The sequence below is a fragment of the Phymastichus coffea genome, unplaced genomic scaffold, assembly GCF_024137745.1.
Source record: "Phymastichus coffea isolate CEN01 unplaced genomic scaffold, Cenicafe_Pcof_1.1 PCOF00085, whole genome shotgun sequence".
NCBI classification, from domain to species: Eukaryota; Metazoa; Arthropoda; class Insecta; order Hymenoptera; family Eulophidae; genus Phymastichus; species Phymastichus coffea.
The window spans coordinates 512,720-537,563 of NW_026706896.1; the positions used below are offsets into that span (position 1 = coordinate 512,720).

Genomic DNA, 24,844 nt, shown 5'->3' on the forward strand with positions numbered 1-24,844 from the left:
CGTACGGTTGCCAAGACGACGAGTAAAGACAAATTTACAAACATTTCGACGTTTTCATCGATTGCATGATGGCTGAGTTGCATCTAATAGGAACAATCACATCGGCAAGGAACTTTCAACGATCTCGCTTGTTTTGCAAGTGGAGTTTTTCGACTGGTAGTATATTTTTTCTTGTAACTTAAATTTAAAGCTGTAATCTTTTACATTATAAAAGAATACGTCGCGAAAAATCACTTATTTAAAAATAGAAAATCATGGTTATTGACGACCGTTACTATTTTGTCGCTCTTTCATGAGTGTGCGTGTTACTTGGCCTTTTTTAGGCAGTGGATGGAAAATTATCAACGGGAATGACGAGGGACAAACGCAAGAATGCTGTGACCCATATTCCAATGAACCAATTTGGGATCATCCTGTAGATATTCACTTTGCAACGCAGACCTTGCAAGGATCTCCCAAAGTCTTGTTGCAAGTATTTTGCAGGGACGAATTCAACAGGATATTATTCGTTTCTTATGGAACTTGCAGTATTCCTTTGAAGCCCGGTTTTCATTCTGTTGAGTGTCACACTTGGAAGCCAATAGGTAAATTGTTTATAACTACTACCTGTAAATTACTTTGATTCGGTGATTATTTGAAATGATTCAGGTAACTGGCATGACAGATTAAAGGACAAATTCTTGGGTACAACATTGCAATTGAAATCTCCAGACGTATTAGTAAACGCCGACGATAGATTTGAACTGCTCACAGAAAGTATGGGTACAATTCAAATTGATTTGTATGTGCTTGTGAGAAATTTCGACAAGTTTGGCTGTCATTTATGACCTGAAAGATAGGGTATGGCGTAAATTAATCAAGATGGGTAAAATTAACAAAGTTCTTCTCATTGCGTATCTGATTTCTCTCTCCACTTGCTTATTTGGAGATCAAGGAAACGAGGCGAGCGACGCTTGTGTAAATAGTTCATTTTGTGAAAATACAACTATTGCAGATTTTGCCGGCGACGATATATTTGAGAATATAAATATTAAGGAGTTAGCAACGAGTATTTTTAAATTTCCGGACAATACAAAAACCACAAGTACAACTGAGAGTAGCATAGATAGCGAAGTAGATCTTCAGCAAAATTTAGAATCTTCAAAAATTCAAGAGATTTTAGAAGAGAGATCCAAGAATAAATTTTGTGGTTGTGATTTAACCGTAAGTCGCGAAATCATGTATCTTCACTTTTCTGTTATGACACAATGCCAATAATTGTTCTTCTTTAGACTAGCGTTTGCGATATCAACTGTTGTTGCGACTTGGATTGTACAGAATATCATTACAAAGTTTTTTCGACCTGCGTCGATCGCGAAATTGAGAAAGAAAAAGACACATGGTATTGCCGTGACAAACCGTTTTTCCGGAAAAACGACACGAGATTTATCCTGGAAAAGGTTGCCGATAGTTTATTTTGCATTGCCTCTGATAATCTTCCTCCTGTATACAGTGCGACTAGTCATTTGGTAAATTATTTATTGTATTTACGCGACTTTTCATTTCTTTTTATTACACTTGTTTTTGTTCTTAGCAAATTGAAGATGAGAAAAGTTTTAAAAAAGTTATCGATAACAACAAGCCATCCAGATTCAAATGGAAACTTGACGCAAAGAAAATAGATCTGCCAGAATATAACATCACGAATTCGTACAAATACGCCGATGCATTATGGAAAATCCATAGAAATTCTTTGCAACTTTTCGGTAAGATTAAATAAATCGCAATCGAGATAAGTTGTATAACTCGAGTAAAAATATTCCTTTATTCCAGAGCTTCCACAGACCGGTTTTGGCGAAGAATGTGATTTCAGAAAAACTGTCAAATTCCTCGAAGACTGGAAAAGTTCTTGTCACCAAGTTTATCTCAATAACAAGAACGCATTTCTTTTTCCAGCTAATTTTAGTCAAATTAACGTACTTGCTCAGCCATTGAAATTCAATCCGCAGCATTTGCTTACAAGCTGTCCGAAAAACGTTTGCCAAACAGCTAACGCATCCTATTGTGCCGAGTCATGGACATCATGTAAAACCAACAAGACTGTTCAGGGTTTCTGCACGGAAAATGTTTGTAACAATGTAGCTAAAAAAGTTAGATACGTTATTTTTCATAACGGAAGCGAGGGCATTAAACATATCGAAGTATACTTTCAACTAGCTAACGTTAAGAGTAGTTTCAAACAAGAGATCGAAGTACAATACAAGTGGGTTAATTTAAATCGATCTTTGATATTTGAAAGAAGTGGAAATCCCGGATACATTGGTGGAAAGCCAATTTTCATCGGAACCCAAGTTTCGAACAAGACTGGCGAGGTAGAGGAGAAGTACATAGTTTTCAACAAAACTCGTCAACACTTGACTCTGCCGATAGCGGACAAAAGTGGGATTTGCAGCGAAGTTGACAGATACCCAGTGAAGTTTTTGGAAAACATCAAGTTAAGATGTTCGGTCGTGGTGAAGTCAAACTTCTCCACATCGGCCTGTATCAAGTTGCAAAACCATACTTTCGAGGCGATCATCGATTTTATGACGTTGAAGAGATTTGAAAAACCGACCTTTGATAGGCAATTCGTTTCCAAGACCGGTAACGTTTTCGACAACGACACCAACAGTTGGGCTAAGATGTTTATTGATAAAGTTCCGCAGAATGTCATCACCGCACAATTGCTGGAGAATGAAATTCAATGTTCCGGAATAGTGACATCAGTTGCATTTAATATCGTACATTCGTTGATGTCAAAACCTGGCATAAATAATAATCACGTGATTTTGGGAGTTGGCGTAACGTTCTCCGATGAAGTTGACTTGAAGTGGCCCAAGTGTACTGGCAGAAATTGTCAAGAGACATTGCAATTGGAACTCGTAAGTTTCGTGTCTTTTCATGATGTCTCTCGACCTACACGCTATCATATTGCTGGTGGGCCTAATTTAGATATAAGTTTGCCTTACGACTTTTTTTATCCGTTTTTGAGTCACTCAAAGTCACACGCACCTTTTCTATATAATTATTTCAGTTTTAAAGCTAGTATTTTTGTGTGTTTGATTTTAATGTCTTAGATTTTAAGTCGATGTCGAACAAGGAATTTCGAAGTGTGTTCGTTCATATATCCTATAAGATTTATAAACTTTCTGTATAGTTGACGGTTTTAAATGGAATTTGCGATGAAATGTAAATTAATGAAATAAAGTGATTTAAAAATTATTAAACCAATACGTTTATTGTAAATAATAACATTTTACATTTGTAAAAGTAACATTATCATCATGTATTCTTACATTTATGAATCGTTTTATAGAAACGTTATGACCTTAGGAAACTTTTCATCAAATTTCAAAAAACGAATGTAAAAAATTATCGGCTTATTTACATGTTATTAGAAACTACAAAGATTTCTTATTAAAAAATTTCAAACTAAGACAGCTGATACGATTGTGAGAAATTTTGAATAAACAGTGTAAATAATAAATAATTAAATGTAAAACTATTACACTAAATGTATAGAATGCATAATTGTAATTTCTGCATAATTTACATAGCATCAGCATTTGGAGGACCACCAAGGTAAAGACATTTTTTTATAATTTCCGAACATTGAAACATTGCAAGGACCTTGTAAAATGCATTTATATTTTACAACACGGATTTTTAAAATTGAATAATTAATACTATGTATAATTTAAACAAGACAAATAACACGCTCTTAGAAATTAATACTAGACCACTGCAATATTTTCAAACCTTAAATACAAAATCTAATTCAACACATTATACTAATAAAAATTGAATTATGTTAGTATTGATATGCCCTTCATTAAACAAAAACAACCAAGCTTCGAAGATGGTGTGTGACATCAAACGTATACATTTCAACATGAGGATCCAGCCTCTTAAGCTACAATAAGGCTTTGTTGGCCAAACAATACAAAGACAAGATCTTTTAAGTCGTTGCTGGTTATATGCTAGTTTTTCCTGTCTGTAATCAGATGCCATGATTTTAATCAGCATGTTTTGATTGGTAAGTTTGTCATTGCTATTTTCTTTTTGTCATTGTTATGTTCGCTTCATTATTCTAACCTTTTTTCGCCATTGCAATACCGAAGCCTAAGATCCCTGCCATACCCACAATGATTCCTCCTGCAATTGCCATACCTTTCAGACCCTCTGAAAATTGAAAAGAAACACTTATAGCAGCATCCAAATTGTGGATTAATAAATTTTGTTCGACATTAAAATACTAATCATGGAAAAATTACCTCTGTCCATTTTTTTCTTTATTAGTACTTCCAAGCGCTGTACTTGGATATTTCCAGGTTCTATCAAGAGAAAACTTCTAACATATTGCAATGCCTTTGAATATTCCTGAAAAAATGTTTAATATACAATCTTGCAAAGTAAGTATCCTGTATATAATGAAATAATCACTACCTTGATTCTAGCATTGCCAATAGCAAGATAATATAAGCAGTCTCTCTTTTCATTATCCCCATTTTTGCCATACAAATCGTGTAATAACATTATTCCTTTTCTTATATCTGTGGAGTACTTGCTGCGAACCAAACACCACGCATATTGAAACTGAATTTTGTGATCAACTACGCCTTTTAGTAATTGCTCATTGTATTCACATTCAAATCTCTGAAAATAATTTACATTAATATTGTAAGTTTATGCTAAATTGTGGTAAATTATATTAGTACACAGAGAAAAAATATTCATTAGTTTCTTTTAATCAATGATAAATCAAAGTTCTTATCATGTCAAACGACGTAATAGGTCAGATTTGATATTCAGTCTTGAATTCAAGACAGTTAAGTTCCATTAATAAGTGCATTGAAATGATTTTAGAAGTGACTCATCCATCATGAAATAAGCGTAAATTCATTTTGCAAAAGTAATTAATAGGATTTTCATTATTCCAGAGTATTTTATGTTAATTTATTAAGTTCGGTGCACATAAATAAATAAAACGTTAATAAATACATTTCAAGATAACTAATTTGACATGAAACAAATTTTTACTGTTTACGAACTATAACCTCTAAAAAACTTAGCATACTTTTGCATTATATTTGAAAGCACGAGAAATCGATAATAAACGATGCCAAATAAATTTGTATATATTTTTCGTACATTTGCAAATCTCTCAAAAATTATTTAATTTGCAACAGCTTACTTTTAAATCTTCGTGAGAGACGATCTCGTCCAATACGTCCTCCATCTTGCCGTTGACAACAAAAAATATGGCGTTTTTTTAATTAGAGATGTCGCTCTACTTCTTAGGTTAGGTTGGAAGAACTGCCAGATAAGGTTGGGTTTGTTTTTATATCGTCCGCGCAGAGTTTTTTTTCGAACTTATACCGCGTGTTCTGAATGCACGTTTGTGAAAAATGATAATTTGGTACTGGAAATTGATATGACAGTGCCTTCAGCCTACGCCAATTAAGAGCTAGGACGCCAATCTTCAAAGTGACGCGCAATACGCCCAGGTCATCTTATTTTTTCATTGAGAAAAGAATAACCAAAGATTTAGATAGAAGCAGGTGGTCGTGAAAATCGTTGTCAGAACGGGTTGTTGAAATAATTAGTATGGAGACTAAAGTACAGGTGAAAAATGAACCACAAGAAACTTCGGAAACTGAGACTCAAAGTAGGTTAACATTATGCTATTTATTCTGTTTTATAAATTTATTTAAAACACGTATATATAAAAGTAGCAAATATTTCATTTACAGTTCAGATTCAGTAAATTTGAAGATAATATACGATATATGTAGTTATTTAATGCTAACGTCATATCATTTTTAGTTATATTTTTTATTTTTTTTTTTCAAATTTGACTTATTAATTTTTTATTTACAGAAAAAAAACTTGCAGAAGATAGTAGTGACAGTCCTCCAGCAAAGAGAGAATGTCTTGTTAAATCCAAAAATCCACCATCTGAAACTACAATATTACCTCCTCCACCTCCTCCATTGCAATTATTTAACATGTTCTTTGAGTTATTCTATGATGGACCATATGATTTGACACTGTCCAATCGTTCATGGGGTATTCACAGAGTTCCACCGCCAAATCGAGCTATTGTTTTGTCAGAAATAACATTTGCTTTGTTCAACATAACAATGTCACCTTCATATAAAAAACAAGTAATATAAGTTTTATTAAATATCAGTAAATAAATTATTTCATAATTAAACTCTAATAATAGTTGTGATTTAATTTTCAGGTAATTTTAACTGATCATTTGAAATTCAAAGCCTTTGTGTTAGATAAGCTAGTGGTAGAAAAAACTCTAGATATTGAAAATACTCAAGAAGATTTTGAACAATCTTTTGCGGAAGTGGTAAATATGGCAGTTTGTAAAGGAGGACCCAACATTGAAGATGATCAAGAAATATTGTTAAGATATGGATATAAAGACTTTTATAGTAATCGATGGAGACATGAATCATGTACAATAATAGTTGAGAAGGGAGATGAAGTATGTAGGCCATGTTCATACTTAGATAAATATTTTCAAGAGTGGCTAAAGTATAATTTAAAAGATAAAAAGTAGAAATAATAATATGAGTATATTTTAGTTCAATGAAATTCTAGTCTACATTGAAATCTTCAGATTATTAGATTTGATCAGTATTTTTTATACATAATATTGTGTCCTATTAGTTAAAGTGAAATCAAGGCATTGTTAAAATGCATATAAATGAAAAGCTTAAAAAGTTGAGAAAAAACTGTTTTTTTCTATCATTATGAATTCTAACATATAAGTATGTGTCAACAGTATATTATATTTTCTCACAGTATTTTAGTAACCATTAATTTTTTTAGTCAATGTGCAATATAAGACTTCTGTAACGTGTATTTTTGTAGTATTATGTATTATTGACTATACTAATATTTATCACAATATGTATTAAACTTACAGATTACCATTTGTAAGTACTCTCATAGTTGTCATTTTCATTGTATTTACAGTGTGTCATACTTCACAGAATAAGTTGTTCAAATGTTTTATTGTGGAATAAAGCGGCAAACCCACTACTGTATAGAAGTCTCCATTTATTTTTTCCACAAAACAACCTCCAACTCCTTGTATTCCATAGCCTCCAGCTTTATCTCTGTAAATAAAAATTATTAAGTTAACTTTATTCAAGATGTTTCCAACCATGTTTTAATTGTCCAAAAATCTCACAATGGTTCTCCAGTTTCAACATAAGCATTTATTTGATCCATAGATATATTTCCAAATGTGACTTCTGTGGAGTTCCAAAATTTCACTTCTTTTTCCAGAGTTTTTAGACAAACTCCAGTAAAAACAGTATGAGTTTTACCTGCAAGGCTGAAAAACAAATATGAAAATTACATCATTACACTTTTAAAATTAGTTGGTACAATTCACTTACAATGACAGTGTTGTAAATGCATCTTTCTTATCCGTAGGCTTTCCATAAATTTCATTTCCTTTGGTAACAATAGTATCAGCTCCAATGATTAGAGACACTGCACTATCACTATTTTCTTTCAGACGTTTAAAAACATCTTGAACTTTATGTGCAGCCAAATCAGCAACAAAATCACCATGATTTTTATAGTTACTCCGATTTAATTTTTCATCAAATGTTGATGGTATAATTTCAATCTTTAAACCCTATTTAATTGAAAAAATCATTAAATAATATAAGATATCATATTAACAATATATATTTTATACTATAAAAATGTATTTAATGTTGAACAATATAAATTATTTCGAAAACGTACTAAATTTTCAAGAATTTCTCGTCTTCTCGGTGAGCCACTTGCTAGAATGACTCTTCCTTCTAACAGACTTTTTGTAGTAGACTGTAACATTACTTATTATCAATATTATTTAAACAAACACGATACATTAAAGTGACTTCTTTGTTGAGGTCGGCTTTACTTTTATATTAAACTAAAAATAGGTTAGAAAAATATCAACATGTTTTTAGATGACGTGATATTATCTTGTAACGTATTATCTTATCTCACTCGGAAAATTTTCCAACGTATTAAAACAAAAATTATGAAAATATAAAATCTTTATTTAAAACATTTTTTTTTCGGAAAAGATTAATAAAAAGAAAATTAAATTAAAAAATGTCATCTTATACTTTGATATTCCAATTTCAATTTTTTGAAACATTTATTTTTACAAGAGTGCGTACACTGAAAGGTTGTTAAAATTTGTTCAAGTCAGGGAATAATATAAGCCAAAATATTGGTATACAAATTCTTTATTTATGTTTCAGCAGATCAGTGTTAAAAAGAAGTGATAGGGGAAAAAAGTTTTCATGACAAATTTCGAGTATATATGGCTTATCAAATTTTACATTTCGTACAATATTATTCCATAAAAAATACGCAACAATTTTTCAAAATGTCTTTAACTTTCCTTCTACATTATATTTTTGCAAAAAGCGAAAGAATGTATTGAGTACCAGAAACTGTAAGTTGTATTTAAAAATGTAGTAAGCATTTGTATCAAACTTTGTTGCGTAAAATATATTGTAGTTCTGTAAATATTTGAAGTGTTATTTATTGAAAAAATCGAGGTAAAGTATCGTCAGTAAATAGTGACAAAATTGTCTATAATACCTTGTGTACATATTCAAAGTTGATTTGCATGATATATGTAAGTCTATGTTTCGAATTTTCGAATCCCAAAAATATGTGAACAGCAACGTTAATAAAAAATTTAAAAAAAAATTATATAAACATATATAAAAAGGTTTGAAATTTACATAAATACACAGTGACAGTTTCCATTTGATATGCGCTTTAATTCAGAAATTATGATAATACGATGATGATGATAATGATAAAATACAACTAATAATATAACTAAAAAATAATAATCGCCACTATGACTCTACGATCTAACAAAATTATTAAATATTTCCTTTATACATGTACTACATTCTTGTATTTTAAATTCATTAATTTATTTACTTATAATTTATTTATATGTATATGTTCATAATATTTGCTTATATATTTATCTCATCTCTATATTTTTGTTCCAATGAATGTGGAATATTGTGTTAATTATGTATAATTCAACACTCGCTAAATGATTTCGTGCTAAGCTAAAATCAAACTTTGTTCTTCTAGCTTATAGAATCTTAACGTAGATCACCTAAAAATATGCATCGTAGAATCAACCGGTTCTGCTGTTAATTTATCTTATAACTACAACAAACTTTGTAGCTCAACTTATCAAAAATTAATAAAGCACCAATATATATAACAATAAATTGTAAAGTTCATCAATCGTTTAAAAAGGAACAACTGAACTGCGGTGAAACTTTCCTTTCTCTTGTTACTTGATGTGTACCACACAAAAACAGTCTATCAAAAATGTCAAACATTAAGTCTTAATTTCACACAAATTGGTATTTAGAGAGTATGTATATGGTTCGCATAAAAAGTTCGGAACTGGGTATAGCTGTATAGTCTAAAAGTTATAACTGTCAAAATCTCATTACGAATGTTTTTCATAAAATCATCGGAATTTTCGATATCTCAAGTCTTTGTAGTTTTGTAAGAATTGTAAGGCTTTTCCTGACGTGTACCTTGACCTTTAAAACTTACGTTTTGTTTTTATATCGTTGACATGCTAGTTTAGTATAAAAAAGTGTGTACAAAAAAGGCACTTTACATGACGTTATACATTGAAAAAATAGGAAGATAATTATTAAGTCAGCTACATCTTTTTCCACCTGAATAGTAAAAACCATAGAGTCTTTTTCATTGCGCTGAACTGTCAGATTTTTTTGTTCGATTGCACGAAATCATTAGCGAGTATTTAACATCGCACGTTAAACTGAAGCCCCACGATTCAGTAAATAGGTATCTAAATTTGTTATGCTACCCTGCCTTTTTTCTTAACGGAGCAAGTGTTTTTATCTCTTAAAAGTCGTAATTCTTCGCTTGTCTAATGCTCGTTAGCGCAACATTATTTGATACTGAGCAAAGAATTGCGGAAACGCACTTAAAAATGCATCGGGTCTGCAATTCTGGCAGAATATTTTAAACATGTCAACCCACGCTGTCACCCATGACTTCTTTATCCGACGTCGTTTTTGTCTCTTCAACGAGATTCGTCGGTGTTGATGTACCTGGATCATTTTCCATATCAACGAATATCTAAAAATATCAGGTTTTTCATTAAATACTCATGTTACACAAGTGTATATTTCCAAAAAAGTACTTTACCTCGTAGTTTGTTCTATCATTGCATGAATCTTGATTAACTTTGTCTGTCGTACCTGCTGCAAAAAACATAAAGATGAAATTTCAAGCTCTTTATAAACTTTGGCAGAAATGTTACATATTAAAAATAGATGTTATACTTACCATAGTTATTTTGCGTTGTGATTTCGGATGACGTAGAATGTAAATCAGTCGCTTCTCGACGCTGCGCTTCCGTATCGATTGCGTGAAGCCTTTCCCGACTACGTCGTAGTTCTTTCCGTAATCTTTCTCTTTCTTCGTCTCTTTCTTTAACGATTTTCTGTAAAATCATTGTGAACATTATTGAAGAATCATTTTTAAATAATGATATTGAAATGATAAGATCATAATGAGTTTACAATATCTATAGATCTAAGAAAATTTATAAATTCAAGAAATACTTACAAGGAGCTGAGAGAGTTGCGACGTGAGGGTATTGCAAAGAGGTTGGAGTGTAGAGACTGGAATTGTAGGCTCAAGATTACGAGGATGTGGTCGTGGAGTTGGACAACCCGTAGTCTCACAACCAACGGCCGGAGCAGTCAAGCTTTGCGTGGCGAGCACAGACTCTGTCTCACTGACTGTCAATGCTGTATTCAACAGCTCAATCAATTGATTCGCTGTAATATTTTTTCAATAATAACACCAGAACAATAAATATTTCCTAGTTTCAGGCCGAATATTAGCGAAATATTTACCTTGACCAATAGCTGTAAGTATAAGTTCAGATGGCTCTTTCTCGACACCCGAAAGCTCCGAGGTAGGTTCAGCTAAATGTTCTACGTCTGACTTTGGAATATTGAGTATATTTGCGACGATGGATTGCTTTTCGATGAGCGCTTGCTTTATAACTTCATCCTTTCGCCGCAGTGACTCTGCAATATTATTTCAATTAAAATTATTAATCTAAACGAAAATCAAAACTATTAAGAATAATACACACCAATAGGAGTCAATACAGGTTCAGCTAGATGCACAGACCTCTCCTCGACATGAACCTCGAGCGGGTCGATGAGCGAGCACTGTGTGCATGTAACCAATCGAACATTTTCAGTTAGATTAGTCGACGCAGCGGCAGCAGCAGCATTTTCATCCTGGTCTGACTTCGCAGCAGCTGTAATCTTGGTAGCTTCATCCATAGTCTCGATTTCATCGCGAGATGTCGATGATGACGCCTCGATTGACTCGCCCGATTGTCTGGCTGGAGTTGGTGTCGTTGTTGCTGTTATTGACGAATCTGTCACTGATGGAGCTTCTTTTTGCTTATCCTGCTCGGCTTTATCGTTCGCACGAGGCTCACTTCCAGTGTCCTGCTGTATTTTTATTCATAGAATTAATTGGTTGATATTTTTTTGTTCGAACGATTCTGGATAGACAAATAAATATTTACCAATTGTGTAGACGTAGCAGTCGCAGAACTCGATTCGGGAAGTAATTGGTCTTCAGCCGACTCGGCGAGTTCATTAGACGACGAACTCGGTGGCATAGACCTCCTACCATCCTTATCTCTTGATTTATGCACCTCAGCAGCCTCGGATATGTGTTTATACCACAATATCCTTTCCTCGGATGATGAGGCAACAAGATCGTAGATCTGTGCGCCATTCTGAGATGTATTTACGAGATAGAGCGAATTCTTATCGACAGCGTTCTGTCTGACGAGAACAGTCGACACCCTGACGATTGGACTCAGCACTGAGTTCATCTGGTTGATGAATTTAAGCGCATACTTGTCGTCTTGACGGTGTAGCAGGAGTATCAGGTCGTCGAGTAGAACAACGTGGAGATCAACTGGTTTGGCCTTGACGACGCGCCACTGAAGAGGACCGTCGTAGATCAGTCGACGCTTAGTAATATCAAGGTTCTTAAATTCTTGCACGCACGGATGCTCGAATTTATCAAATGCCGAACGATCGATCAGCCGTTGAATCTCTGCTAACCGATGATAATCTTCGGCCTCGCGAACTGCTTGATTCACTCGCGACAGAATTTCACGACTACGCTCCAAACTACGAATGACCGCTGCTCGCTCTCTCTCGTTCTGTTCCGAAGTGTATTTTGCCAGGTTGTCAAATAGGAGTGGGTACTTTGTTAGTCGCAGCATCCCCGTTAATATGTGATCCTTTAACTGCAACCTGCAATATGAAGATTGATTTTTTCAGCTTAATTCGACAAAACTTGTGCTTATTTATAAAGACCTTGTTTCTTATTGTTAGACGCGTTCTTGAAAACGTTCCGTAATATCAAGTTTCACAAATAATTTTGATTTACTAGTACATTAACTTCATTATCAGATTTATTGATATGTCATTTAAAGTATTTTCGTACTACGCAAAAATTATGTTTACTCGTTATGTGGAAGATATCAAGAGTAGTGGTTAGATCATCGTCCGAGAAAACAAAACATATGCAAAAAAATGACAAACCTTCTGCAAAGTGGATTAGCCTCGACCTCGTTCAAAAACGCATTAAGCTTGGGATCCTTGCGTCTCTGATCCCTCAAAGCTCTCAACGCCACTTGTTGCTTGGCGCAGTACTTGGAAGCAGCTCTTTCGAAAACTTCACCAGCTTCACCGTCGAACATCTCCAGTAGCAGATCACCAACGTCAGCGACACATGGATTTTCCTTTCTCTTGCGTTTCATCGCTTGGTTGAATTGCGAATGCAATATAACCATCTCGTCGAGATTGGAGAAGAGCAGTTGAATCTGGTCGGGCGGCAACACTTGCGAGTCCATCAACGGTTTGTGGAAGACTTGTGAAAGGACCTTGAGGGCACGCACGTGCGAGCGTTCCGTGTGAAACAGTTCTGTGAAGAGAATTGCGTTGCGTTGAAAGCTAAGTTACTGATTCCGTTACGCGTATACACCTATTGTTTATTTGAACGAGTTCACGCAGACTCGAAACGTACCGCAAGCTCGCGCACGTGCCGATCATGTATCGGCAAATGAAAGAAAAAACAAAAACGGAGAGCGAAGTTGAGTTATACTGACCATTGATGACCTCCTGCCTCTTCTTCTCGACGTTACTAAGCCTCGCGAATACTTCCTCGGCGACACCTTGACTCCAATCTGGCGGATCGGGCTCGACATCGACGTCGCTGTCTCCCCAAGAGGCCGACGCGTTTGCCGTGGCAGGATGCACTTGTTCGAGGCTCGTCGACGGACTGTCCAGACTTCGTGTCGACAGGCTGCTGTTCGATGAGCTGCCTGCCGAGTTGCCCGGGAATGCTCCGCTTGCATCACAGTCACTGATTTTTTTCCAAGTTGAATTAACAGTTTGCTATTTCTCGTTTTGACGGTTGGGGGGAGGGGGGAGAGCTTTTGTGAACGTATTTTTTTCAAAGATACTCAAAAGTAACAAGTGACTACTTCGATCAACAGTTCTATTTTTTTTGTTTGATCAGTCTGCGTGGGATCGCTATAGCCTTATGCAAATCATGCCTGATTTCTTCAAATAGAAATTCAATACGAATTTCAAATACCACATACTGAGATGTTTGCCGATTTTCAAAAGTTTTTCCACATAGAATTTCATTGTGTTGTCTAAAGGTAGCCTTGATATTAAAAAAGTATTATTTTATATCTGGCAAAGAGCAAAATTTCGTAAAATCAATGGAAACGAACTCGTCTCGCGCATCGAAAAATTCCTGCAGGAGTGAACTTTTTGGCATGACGTTTCGTCGCACGATTATACACGATTGCAGTATTTAACCTACTTTCATGTCGCGCGACAAGCGTGTTTTTTCAATAGGATATACGTCATGCCTATAAATAATGGGTGATTCTCAGCCGAATTAATGTAACCGCGCGCGCGACACTCGACGTAGCTTAGAGGCCAATGAATTAGTTATTTTCTCCTCTTCTTCTTTCTCGCACCGACGAATACTAATGGGTTATACACTTGTTGCGCGAAATTCCGAAGCTTTTTCAAACAACGTAGGCGGTCGGGTTGTTAAGTTGGCAAAATATTGTGAGCGAAGAACGTCAACATCGTTGGTCTTCTCGCGAAAGTGAAAATTCTAAATTGCCACAGCGATTATTTGCACGAGCGAAAAGGGGGGAAAGAAAAATAGAACCGCGAAGCCATTCAATCATGTTATGCCAGTAAAAAACCTTAGAAAGCAAAACTTTATCTCCGCAGGACAAGAGCACTTGAGCTCCGTCTAAAAGGCGCCGATGAAATTGCGATGCGGCACATCAGCCCCACGGCATACGTTCGCGCTCTGTCGCCGTCGTTGTCTCTCTTTGCCTCGGTGATAACCAAACGACAGCCCGCCCGTTAACCGCTTGGAAAGCGCCCGATTAACAATTTTTCTAATGACGCTCCGTCGCTGACGCGCCTTCGTTTCTCAAGGATCGGCATTAACTGCACGTTATGTCAACGCATCGGCCCAAACTACCGCTGCGCGCAATTTTCGTAATTGGAGGTAGGAAAGAACAGCGGCGCTCGGAAAATTTTCAACCGATCGATCCTCCGGGTTTAATAACGGAAAACTTGGGTGTATTCGTGTTATTGAGTGTAATCCATGTCGGCTGATTAATCGAGGTCTCTCGTCGTCGCGTAGACAGATCGTCGACGTCTTCCAACAATAAAAGTCCTGCTAAACCCGCCTCCCCCTCTCGTCCACCCCGCGTGACAGCGACTCAATTGATGGGAAGGAATAACGTGGCGGGATCGTTCGATGAGGAACGACTTCCCGTTTGTCTTGAAAAATTTCGCCATTGAAGACCAAATAAAACGAATCGCTCGACAACGCGACAGCTTTTGTTCGGGAACAAACTCGACGACGACATTGCGAATTCTCATCCTTCCTCCTCACCCCCCAGCCGAAACAAACAAAATTGCTGCAGCGCGTGACCCACATTCGTAATAGTTCCTTGGGGGGGTTGATTGTGCATCGATTATCGCTATCCGTTGCCCTCCGAGAGAGCGCGATACGCGTACGCGACCTACTTCGTTGCTTTTTTTACCTCTCGGATCGAGTTCTACGCTCGGGCACGACGAGACCATCCTTGGCGTTGTCGTCGAGCATCACCTCGTCGACGCTAGAGCTGGTCTTTGTTTCCGGCTGATGCTCGATGCTCGTCATGGCTGGCTCGCTGAGCCGCAGCCTTTGCTGCTGCCTCATCGCAACCAATGCGCTTGCTTCGCTTCGGGCCACCGTTTACGAGCGGCTTTTCAAACTTCTCAATCGTCACTTTTTAGTTTCACTGAGCATTCGTTAGTCTTTTTTTTTATATACACGCACGTATTGTCACTTCATGCTGTTACTTCGTTAACGATGTACTGCGATTTGCAATTAAACAAGAAACTGAATACGAATGATAAACATTCATTATTCGAAACCAATTCCAGAGATAAATGAAAGCGCTGTCAATCAATAAACTAAAAAAAAATGCTAATACTATCCAGTCTCCTCAAAGGCAAAAAATCTATGAGTCTATAATAATTCAAATGCACGTCGATTCTGTCGAATAGCGAAGAAGAGGTGGGCAGAGGGTGGTGGGCATGCATATACTAAAAAGGTCAATTCCCTCGAGCGATTACGCGTCCGACACACAAGCGAAAACACGGATTATTACCGAGTCTCCCTATATTTCTTTCTATCGCTCCTTTTACTGCCAAATTTACTGCCAACTTTAAAATAACACTTATTTACGAGTTTGCTAGTTTTAGAAAAGCATGACGCGGATTGCAGATCAGAAGGAGAAATGGATTTTCAAAACGAAGTATGACAAATCGCCAGGAAAATCCATCGATGTGTGTACGCGCGCGCGTGTGTGTATTGTCTCGCTAATATAAACGACATAATTTCTACGAATCGAATAGTCGCGCGCGAGGTAAGGGAACAGTCTGGAAAAAAGCGAGCACAGGGGCGAGCCTTATCGAAAGCCGCTCCTTCGTCCGTCACTTTAATCAAGCCGTGCGCCTTTTTCCAGCTCACCCCTTCTTCTTGTCTCTCGCTGCCCGAGACACATTCTTTCGCGCGCGCGCGCGCGCCACCCTGACGCACGACGCCGTCTATTTCCGGCGAAATCGACGCGATTCGAGTCGTTTTTTCCCTTCGGGCTTCGTGTGCTGCTTCCGAGATACAGGTGCAATATCCGCCACTACGCTCGCTCTCGCTCGCGTCTGCGCTCGTTGAACTAGAATTTTTTTTTTCTTCCGGTCAGCTATACCCTATCGCGACGCACAGGCTGCTCATGCGGCTGGTTTCGTTTGCGCGTTAGAAAAGCAATCGATCGGCGCATCGACGATTATCAACGAAAGAACTCGACGAAACGTCGCAATTACAGCGTTAATGAAAGTTAATTCAGTGCAGCGATCGATCGGTCGACGCGTAGCGAAGGAAAACGCACAGGAGAAAAAGAAAAATCCAACGATGATCGAATTCCAAAGCGCGAAAGTTTTTTAATGACGTGCGTCGATCCGCCTACGCGCCGTCTAAAAGGGGAGGGTTGATCGGCGGAGCGGCTGTATGAAGCTCCTCGAATGTTTTTACCATCAAACACTTGTAAAATTCTATTCATCGCGACCTTTCTCCCCGACTGCCACCTTCTAATTTGCCGTGTCTCGCGGTCAGCACGTACGTACATACAGCTCATTAGTCGCGAATAGAAAAGGAAGGCACAACTACACATCGATCGCACGACAAATGATGCTATGAGGCATTCTCTTGCACACTGAAGAGAGAGAGAGAGAGAGAGGACGGGGAGAGGAAACTACGTTCAAAGGGCACGTGTGATGGATCGCGCGAAGAATTGGACGTTTTGTTTTGTGGCCGGTGAGATTGATTGCTGCGTGCTTTTCGTTGGTAATGAAACATTTCCAATTTTCCTCCTACCCGATAAAGCTCCGGGAAAGCGACTGCCCGTTCGATGGAGGACGCAAGAGTCGCTCTTACAGTTAACTTTACTGCGGGACAAAACCAGAAGGATACGAGGCGAATCGGGACTTTATGAAAAAGCAACGAGCGCGCGACTGTTCAAGTTTGCGATCCGAAACACCTTGGGAAATGTCAGATAATATTGACACATCCAATGGTAAACATACGCGCGCGTCTAACGTTTGTTGATCCTCCGGGAGAGTTCGAAAAAGCCTCGAAAGTTTAGTAACCGACCGTGCGCAATTTCCGAGATGATGTCTACGTCAAACATTTACGAAAACTACCTCCTTCGAGGATCAAAAATATTGCCGGCAGGGAAGGCGAAAAGGAGGGCAAAACTTGTCCCTCGTAGGGAGAAAACTCGCCCGACGTGTAAAAAGTTGCCCTCCCTTCGTCCTCCCCCTCCTGCCCACAAAAAATTTTCCGCATCTCCGCGCGGGATTAACTGGCCGGCCAACCCTCGTCTCGAGCGCGCCGCGGAGAAGCGTTTTCCGCGTTCACGATCGTTCCTGACGTTGATGGAAGCGCGACCGTCCCTTGTCCGTGTCTCGTTCTCGTGTGAACAGATCTAAATGAGCGACAACATTGAGGAGATGGTCGCTTGGGAATTTCTTCCAATTTCTTACGAGTCCCGTTGCCAGTTCACCATCGCGCGGCTCTTGATAATTCATCATCGATTATGGAGGAGCGTTATTTCGTTCTGCGCTCGTGAAAAGTGAAATTTGCATCGAAAGCCCGTAACTATGCGCCGAATTCGAGCGATACATAGAGATGGAAAATGAGTTGCTACATATCGGGAAAAGCCTAAAACTAAAATCGCAGGCGAGGTGTCTCGAAAAAGTGAGCAGAGCACACACAGACGCGCACAGGCGTGCGCTCGAGAACGGATTCTCGTTTGAAAGCTCGTTTACCGATCCTCGGCGTTCTAGCGCGTTTGCTCGGGGGCGAGAGGGGTAAACAAACGTCAGGGTAGATTCAAGGCTGGCAGAAGAGAGGAGGAAGGAAGGGAGCAAGTTCTCTCGCATCGCCGATCAATAAATTCCCCAAGGATTTCACCCCACCCCCACCCCTTGCACACCTCTTCCTTCGCTCTTCGGCAAAAAAATTATGGAGAAAGAGAGAGAACGAACAAACAAGAAATCACATAGAATCCGCGCGACTCGGTACTTTTGCAATCGCGAGCTTGGACGCCCGCGCACCACCGTATATCACTTGGCACGAGAAAGAGGAGAAGCGACGTAGGTGAGAGAGCCGGAGCCGCAAGCTGACAACGACCGAGCGAACGCCAGCACCCAACTGACGACGACGACGCTAAAGCTTGCACGTGTGCGAGGGTAGCAGAGGCGGCGGCGGCGGCGGCGGCGGCGGCGGCGGCGCGAGCTTGCGATTGTTAGACGGTTGTAGGTGTAGTGGGAGGAACGCACGAGAGAGGGAGAGCTATGACTATTTTACTCTCTCTACGCGCGCCGACGGTGATGGGAAATTTCTGTTGACCGACGACACTAAGGGGAGCTTTTCTTTTTTTCTTTTTTCTCCTTTTCAAGAATAGCTACCGCGCGCTGATAACCGCGAGCTCCGAGCTCGCTCGCTTCCAGCGCGGTCTCTTCTCGTTGTTTCTCGGTCGAGGGATGTACGTAGCACGCGGTGCGTATGTCTATCCGTTCGCTCGCAATTGCTCATTGAAAGAGGGGGCGCGCTCGCGCCACGGCCGCGGCAACCGAGATGAATTATCCGAGCGTCATTCTCGAAAGCCCCGTCTTTTTTGGTCGCGCCGGCGACGGATGTCCCGCGCGCGCTTCATAAAAGCAGATGACGTTGACGCGACGTCGGACGAGAAAAAGAAACCTATTTTTGAACGATCAACGAGACCCCGCCCACCCGCGCCGAACCTTACGCAATTAATAATCGTAAACGCGAAGAGGAGCTCGTCGCGAGGGAGACATGTAAAAATAAAAAAAGCAGAGCTATCGATATTTATCCGAGAATTAGGCGACGGCACGGCGGCGAAGGCCGGGCACGCACCGCGAATAAGTTGGCCGAGTTTCCCCGACCGTGAACGCGCGCGCGACTATTGCTTCACTCCGGTTGAAACGCGAGACGAGGGAAAGGGAGGCTTGCAGCTGCTGGCTGGCGTCGTGGATTACGCCTGGACTTGCCCTCCGCCGAGTAATGATATTTCCACGAGCCAGAGGCCGAACGCTGATCGCGCGACAGCGTTAAGCTGGTTGGCGCCCGCCCGCGCGCGACGCGTGGCGGGAGCTGTAAATCACTCGCCTCGATAACTTTTCGATCGGCAGTGATCGTCCGAGCCAGCAAGGTCGGCTTTCGGATTGAGACTGTCGCGAACCAGAGAGAAACTTTCTTTGATAAACCGACTTTCCACAGCCATCGCGAGGATGCGTTCACAAAGCAACACACCCCGGGCGATTGTTCTTCGAGGGCCAATCGAGAAGCAGTGCAAGACCAAGCGTCGATGCACTTGAACTCTCGTGGCGCCCGGCAAAATCAGGACACATCTCGCGTAGGATCGCTAAGTACAAAAATAGATAGAGAGAAATGCGTGTTGAACTTACTTTGTCTTGGAGAGGTTTGGGTCGCTGGTCTTTCGCTTTTCACGTATCTGTCGCTGTAAAAGTAAAAAATTAGCCGCTATCAATAAGGCCGCTCTATCGCTACATTCTTGGGAGGGGGAGAGAAGACGAGGAAAAAAAGAAAATGTCAATTTCGTTCGAAGATTTACAAGTTCCACGAAAGAAAGCGATATTTCTTTCCTTCTTTCTCATTTCTTTTTTTTGCCGAACGAAATGTCACGCGTGGATGTAGACGGAAAGCATGCGCAAAATTGAGCTATGTCGCCGGTTTATAAAGTCGAAATGGTATGAAGATATGTGGGTCGTGTAAATAAAGAAAGCGTCAAGAGTCAATTTGCCGGCGCTGCTCACCTTATGATGTATCCGCTCCTTGTAACTTTCAGACCTGTTTATGTTCGACGTCTTTGGCTTACTGGAAATATTTTGCTGCACCCTGAGTCAGACGGAAAGATTTGGATTAATAATTTTGCTCAGCCGCTGTCCAACGCGGAGAAGCTTTCCGTTTAGAGAGCCAACCGTTACGCAAGCGAGCTTTTTAGGCGTTATCGCGCGCCGTTTTTAATTGCGATCGATCTATTTTCACGACTTTACGTCTCGCGATTCGAGCGAGACGTCAGCGTCGAAATCAAATGGAAGATTAAACAGCGCGTACACAGTACTGTATGCGACGAGCACATATCTAATCGCCGTTCGACAACAATCTCCAAAGGCTAGCTCGTGTTTTCGATCAAATTATCGATTTAGCTTGACATCCTTTGACGCCCCGAGTGATTCTCATGATATAGCTTGAAACACCAACTCGGAAAGGCAAAGTCCGTTCGAAGCCACACCGGCGCTGTTGACAAGGGTATCTCGCTCTTTTTGCTTGGCGGGGCCCGTTTTCGAATTCGCTCTTTCGGAAAAATCACTGCCAGGCGTGAGGCAAGAGTGAGCGAGGAAAAAAGCCCAAGCATTACGTACATTTCGGAGATGTCCTCCCTGGAAGAGGGATCGTCCATGCTATCGGCGTGATCGAAGCCGGAAACGCGGCCTCTCTCGCCGCCTCCCCGCGCTCCGCTTCCTGCCGGTCCACTTCCGCGATGCTCTCCTGCGAAAAAGACATGTACATATACATATATATATATAGCGCACAAGTGCGTACTGCCCACTCTTTAGATCTTTTTGTTTATACGGGCTGCTTTTTGTTTTTTGTTACGAGACACACAATTGGCAAAATCGTTTGCACGCGTACGATCTTTGCTTTTATGTAATGTTTGTTCATAGCTATTCTATATACGTAATAATAGAATGCATTACTTGTAAACCAACCAAAAAAAGTTATTCTCTGGAATGTCGTTTTCAAAATATCTTATCCAGAACGAAAGAAAACAAACGTGCCACATATAGTTTATCGCACATCGTACCTCGTCTCAATTATCTTTCATGCACCGACAGCGTAGTTGAAATTGAACAGATTGCACTGTGAACCTACTATAACTGCTTTACGATTGACACTAACATGTTTAACTCTCACAAATACCAAACGTTCACATGCAACAAATCACACACTACATTTCGAAACAATGATCTTGAATCTTACGGTTGGTGCGCTTTAGTCATACCGTGAAATTCCTAATATAAAAGTCTTTCTTGTACGCGCTCGACTTAATCACTCTTAACGCGCACTCGCCGCAACAAAAATGATATCACTCGCTCGATTCTGCGGATAAAGAAACTTAAATACATGAGGACACATTCCAAAAAAGAAAAAAGAACCGTTTCGAACAAAGCACGAAGCTGCTTTATATCGCACATCTGTCGGCGGACGAGGGTTGCGAGATGCACTGCAGGCAGGGAGGAACTGCGAGATGCTGCACCACTGCTGCTCAAAAGCTGCAACACTCGCCGCCGAACCGCTATCGCTCTTTCGCTCTCGCTTTCTCTCAGCTGTTGGAGAAGAGGAGCAAGTATTTGGACAAATTTTCTTTAATCTTTCTCTATCGCGTTTGGCGTTTTCTTTCTTTTTCATCTTTTTCGATCGAAGAAACAGCGAGTATGCAAAACACGCATTACTTTGAGAATTCAATTCCGAACGAATGTTCGACGGAGAAAGAGGAAAGAGAAGGGGGGCCGCCAGTTTCCAGCACATTAAAAAGACAAATCGTAGCGAGAGCTAGTCTATGAATCTTGAAGACTAACAAACCTCGAGGAATGAAAAAAAAGTTTCCCTCGAGATAGACGGAAATGTGAAGAAGTAGAAGCGGGAGAGAGAAGATTTCCGTCGCGTTGCGTTCTACCTAAAAATACACTCCAAAGCCCCCGTGGCTTTTAACGCTTTTAACGTGCCTTGATGCGCGGCCCTCGAGAAGACACAGTAAGGTAATTGCCGATAGGGCACGCGCCAGACATATGTGGCGCTGTGCTAAATACAAGAGGGTTGCTGTGCCGCCGCTCGGTGCTCAATAAATACCTGTCGACTTGTTTTTTTTTCTTTTTTTACGGAAGCTCGCTTCGGCTTCGTATGCAATTTTGCGCCGCGAGCAGAACTCAAATTGAACGGCGTTCGCTCGGATTAACGGATCGTAATTATAGATTACGCAAACTAACAAAACTTTTCCGGATGCACGTGAAAATTTCCGCTGTGGCCTGTTAGCAAATTCGACGATGCAGTCGAAATTATGATTAATATAGAAGCCCCGGCAATAACAAGTTCGAGAACTATGAAAATAACTGAGATTTCATCGAGAGAGCAAACGCAACGTACGTACACAGATGCACGCAGAGATTCAGTAAATAAAGGAATATTTTGGCCACACCGGCGAGTGCAGCGAAATTTTGATCTTTCGCGTGACGCGGGAAAAGATCTGCCGCCGCCGCTGCTGCTGGTTTTTTGAACGGCTGCCAAACGAGATTTAATGACGAGCTAATTTCGTTTGCGCGCCAGCGGCCTTTTCGAATACGCGCGAAACCGCTTTTTCCCGATTCCACGCGAAGAGCTTGGTTTGTTTTAAGCAAGAGTGTCCCATCGGCATTGTTATTCATCGAGTGTCATTGGTCGAGCTGTAAATGCCTTTGAATTTTGTAAAAGCCTCGTCGTCAACCATCTCCCCGAGCAGCCTGTCCGATAATTTTTCGCCGAGCGGTTGAACGTGCGCGCCCCAAGACGCCAACGCGCACTCTAGAACATCAAAATGTTCAATATTTACATTGCGCGCGACGTGAAAATGTATAACAATGCGCTACGACAAATCCTGACCAAAGTCGCGGCACGAAAAACAGAGCAAGAGTGTCCCCCGCGGCTTGAGCTGAGCGCTGGAGACGTGCGGCTACTGCGCCGCGCGATTATATATGATAATTCATCACGTTCGCGCGAAGGAAACAATTTGTTTTACAACATAAATCAATGATACCTCTTATTACGCTCATTGTCTGCTATTTTCTGACGCACGGCGTTGTCGATTCGCATTATTATACGTTTATGAATCGTCGCGCGTTGCGATTCAAAGACGCACGCGAAGTTTCGTCTAATTGGACGGAAACAAAAATCTGAAATTATCGTATTTGAATAAGAAAAGAGCAGGAAAAAAGCTCATCGCGCGTAGCGCCTTTTTTCTTTTCTCTTCTGTAACGAGGAAAGTCGTTGAAATAGAGAGAATCTGGAAAAACACGTATATGAGAGCTTTTAACGATCCGATGGCGGAAAGAAGGATCGTTATCATCGATGCGCTCCTATATGAAACCGGCTTTGATATACAGCCCAACCGGAGTATCTGTAACGGACAACAAGATTGCATCTCTCTTTCTCTCATCGCAGCTTGTTATTTGCTGACTTCTCGTCAGGTCGAACGGTGATGTACGAGTTATTTAGCATGCTTGTCTGATGTAACGATTTCGGAAACGGACGGTGATTCAACTTTTTTTTCATTTTTTACGACACCTACTATTTCTTGGTTCTTTTATTATATTAAAACTCGTGAGTTATATTATTCTAAGGGAATACTCGCTCGTCAATTGGCCAAAAAATCAAGTATGAGTCAAGAGTTGGCTGAAGGTGGCACGGATTTTTACACTAGTTTTTCACCATATATAAACTTAAAATAAAATTATGATTAATGCTGCTCCGAGTTTTCTCGCGTGTTCACGGTCGTAATATTCAAAATAATTTTTCGATGGCGAAGAAAAAATAAAGAGAAGCGTTTTCGAATTTATCACCCGATTGATTAAACATGCCGAGACGATGAGCAAACAATCTTCATGTCGCTCAAAAAGTTTTCATGATCATCGAACTAAAAACCAGGTATGACATCAGTGTGTACTCTCCTCACAAAACATTCGATTGCAAAAACAGCAAGAGTTCGCTTTTAGAAAATAATATATACGCGTTCAGGCACACTTGTCACGTAGAGAGATAGGGAAAAGTGTGTGAATCGTGAATCGACGAATCGCGGTATGATATAAGTGTATTTTTAGTTCTCGAGCGGACACGAGAAATTGTTTCTCTTTAGAGCTCTCGGCGAGGTTATAGTATGACGTTTATGCGAAAAGCAAAGAGAGAGAAGAAAAAAACAGTTTCATTCCGGATTGGAATTTGGTTTCGAGGACTGTTCGAAGAATTAGGATTCGCGCTAACTCTTTCATCTCGGCGGTAATACCGGAGTGTCTTATCTAAAAAATGTTCGGAACGTATGTGAACGTTAATTTTACACACATATGATAAAAGAAAAGAGAGAGAGAGAAAAAAAAGGAGAAAAAGCAACCGTGGCGTCGTGCGAAAACATTCTTGCTCAATGCCGACGTGACACAGTGCTATCTCTCTTTTTTTCATTTTACATAACGGCGACCAAGTACGAAAATACTTGCAGTTCCCATGGGCGCGTCAACGAAAAGGATGAAAAGGCTGATATTCACTTAGTGACAATTGACGTGTACAGAGTGTCGCTTGATTGGCTTAATCGAGTTCGCACGCGACCGCCCCGAAAAAGAGGGAAGGAAGTATACGGTCGCACACGAAAATATCACCGTGAAGCTCGTGATTACAGCCGCGGGCCATGTGGCCGCGCAGGTTAGCGCGCAGACACATCGCAAAGAGAGAC

The 24,844-nt window shown here is 40.0% G+C and overlaps 6 protein-coding genes across 7 annotated transcripts in view; 3 read left to right on the top strand and 3 right to left on the bottom strand.

Moving 5' to 3' along the window:
* Positions 1-68: 68 nt before the first annotated feature.
* On the top strand, positions 69-827 carry LOC131668980 (B9 domain-containing protein 2-like). Its single transcript, XM_058943505.1, has 3 exons — positions 69-156; positions 324-584; positions 649-827. Exons 1-3 carry the CDS (start codon positions 69-71, stop codon positions 825-827), a joined length of 528 nt encoding a protein of 175 aa, XP_058799488.1.
* On the top strand, positions 734-3,219 carry LOC131668979 (tectonic-3). Its single transcript, XM_058943504.1, has 4 exons — positions 734-1,203; positions 1,272-1,508; positions 1,574-1,745; positions 1,813-3,219. The coding sequence occupies exons 1-4, from the start codon at positions 862-864 to the stop codon at positions 3,093-3,095; spliced, it is 2,034 nt and encodes a 677-aa protein (XP_058799487.1). The 5' UTR covers positions 734-861; the 3' UTR covers positions 3,096-3,219.
* A 34-nt stretch (positions 3,220-3,253) lies between these two features.
* On the bottom strand, positions 3,254-5,384 carry LOC131668938 (mitochondrial fission 1 protein). The gene is made up of 5 exons (XM_058943440.1): positions 5,213-5,384; positions 4,465-4,674; positions 4,293-4,398; positions 4,114-4,200; positions 3,254-4,012 (listed from the first exon to the last, which is right to left on the bottom strand). The coding sequence occupies exons 1-5, from the start codon at positions 5,255-5,257 to the stop codon at positions 3,999-4,001; spliced, it is 462 nt and encodes a 153-aa protein (XP_058799423.1). The 5' UTR covers positions 5,258-5,384; the 3' UTR covers positions 3,254-3,998.
* Positions 5,385-5,549: 165 nt separating this feature from the next.
* On the top strand, positions 5,550-7,105 carry LOC131668936 (uncharacterized). The gene is made up of 3 exons (XM_058943438.1): positions 5,550-5,686; positions 5,899-6,185; positions 6,266-7,105. The coding sequence occupies exons 1-3, from the start codon at positions 5,626-5,628 to the stop codon at positions 6,593-6,595; spliced, it is 678 nt and encodes a 225-aa protein (XP_058799421.1). The 5' UTR covers positions 5,550-5,625; the 3' UTR covers positions 6,596-7,105.
* LOC131668937 (dTTP/UTP pyrophosphatase) lies at positions 6,029-7,960 on the bottom strand. Its single transcript, XM_058943439.1, has 5 exons — positions 7,801-7,960; positions 7,443-7,687; positions 7,232-7,378; positions 6,963-7,157; positions 6,029-6,168 (listed from the first exon to the last, which is right to left on the bottom strand). The coding sequence occupies exons 1-4, from the start codon at positions 7,888-7,890 to the stop codon at positions 7,019-7,021; spliced, it is 621 nt and encodes a 206-aa protein (XP_058799422.1). The 5' UTR covers positions 7,891-7,960; the 3' UTR covers positions 6,029-6,168; positions 6,963-7,018.
* A 299-nt stretch (positions 7,961-8,259) lies between these two features.
* The window catches only part of LOC131668987 (rho guanine nucleotide exchange factor 11), a 28,171-nt gene continuing 11,586 nt past the window's right edge, over positions 8,260-24,844 (bottom strand). For both annotated transcript variants that reach the window (XM_058943517.1, XM_058943518.1), the window contains 12 exons: positions 20,733-20,859; positions 20,124-20,205; positions 19,755-19,807; positions 13,286-13,542; positions 12,720-13,101; positions 11,684-12,428; positions 11,237-11,606; positions 10,992-11,168; positions 10,699-10,913; positions 10,417-10,573; positions 10,276-10,331; positions 8,260-10,206 (listed from right to left, as the gene is read on the bottom strand). In XM_058943517.1, the coding sequence (XP_058799500.1) occupies positions 10,099-10,206; positions 10,276-10,331; positions 10,417-10,573; positions 10,699-10,913; positions 10,992-11,168; positions 11,237-11,606; positions 11,684-12,428; positions 12,720-13,101; positions 13,286-13,542; positions 19,755-19,807; positions 20,124-20,205; positions 20,733-20,859 (2,729 nt within the window). In that variant the 3' untranslated portion in view covers positions 8,260-10,098. The remainder of the gene's footprint in view (positions 10,207-10,275; positions 10,332-10,416; positions 10,574-10,698; positions 10,914-10,991; positions 11,169-11,236; positions 11,607-11,683; positions 12,429-12,719; positions 13,102-13,285; positions 13,543-19,754; positions 19,808-20,123; positions 20,206-20,732; positions 20,860-24,844) is intronic.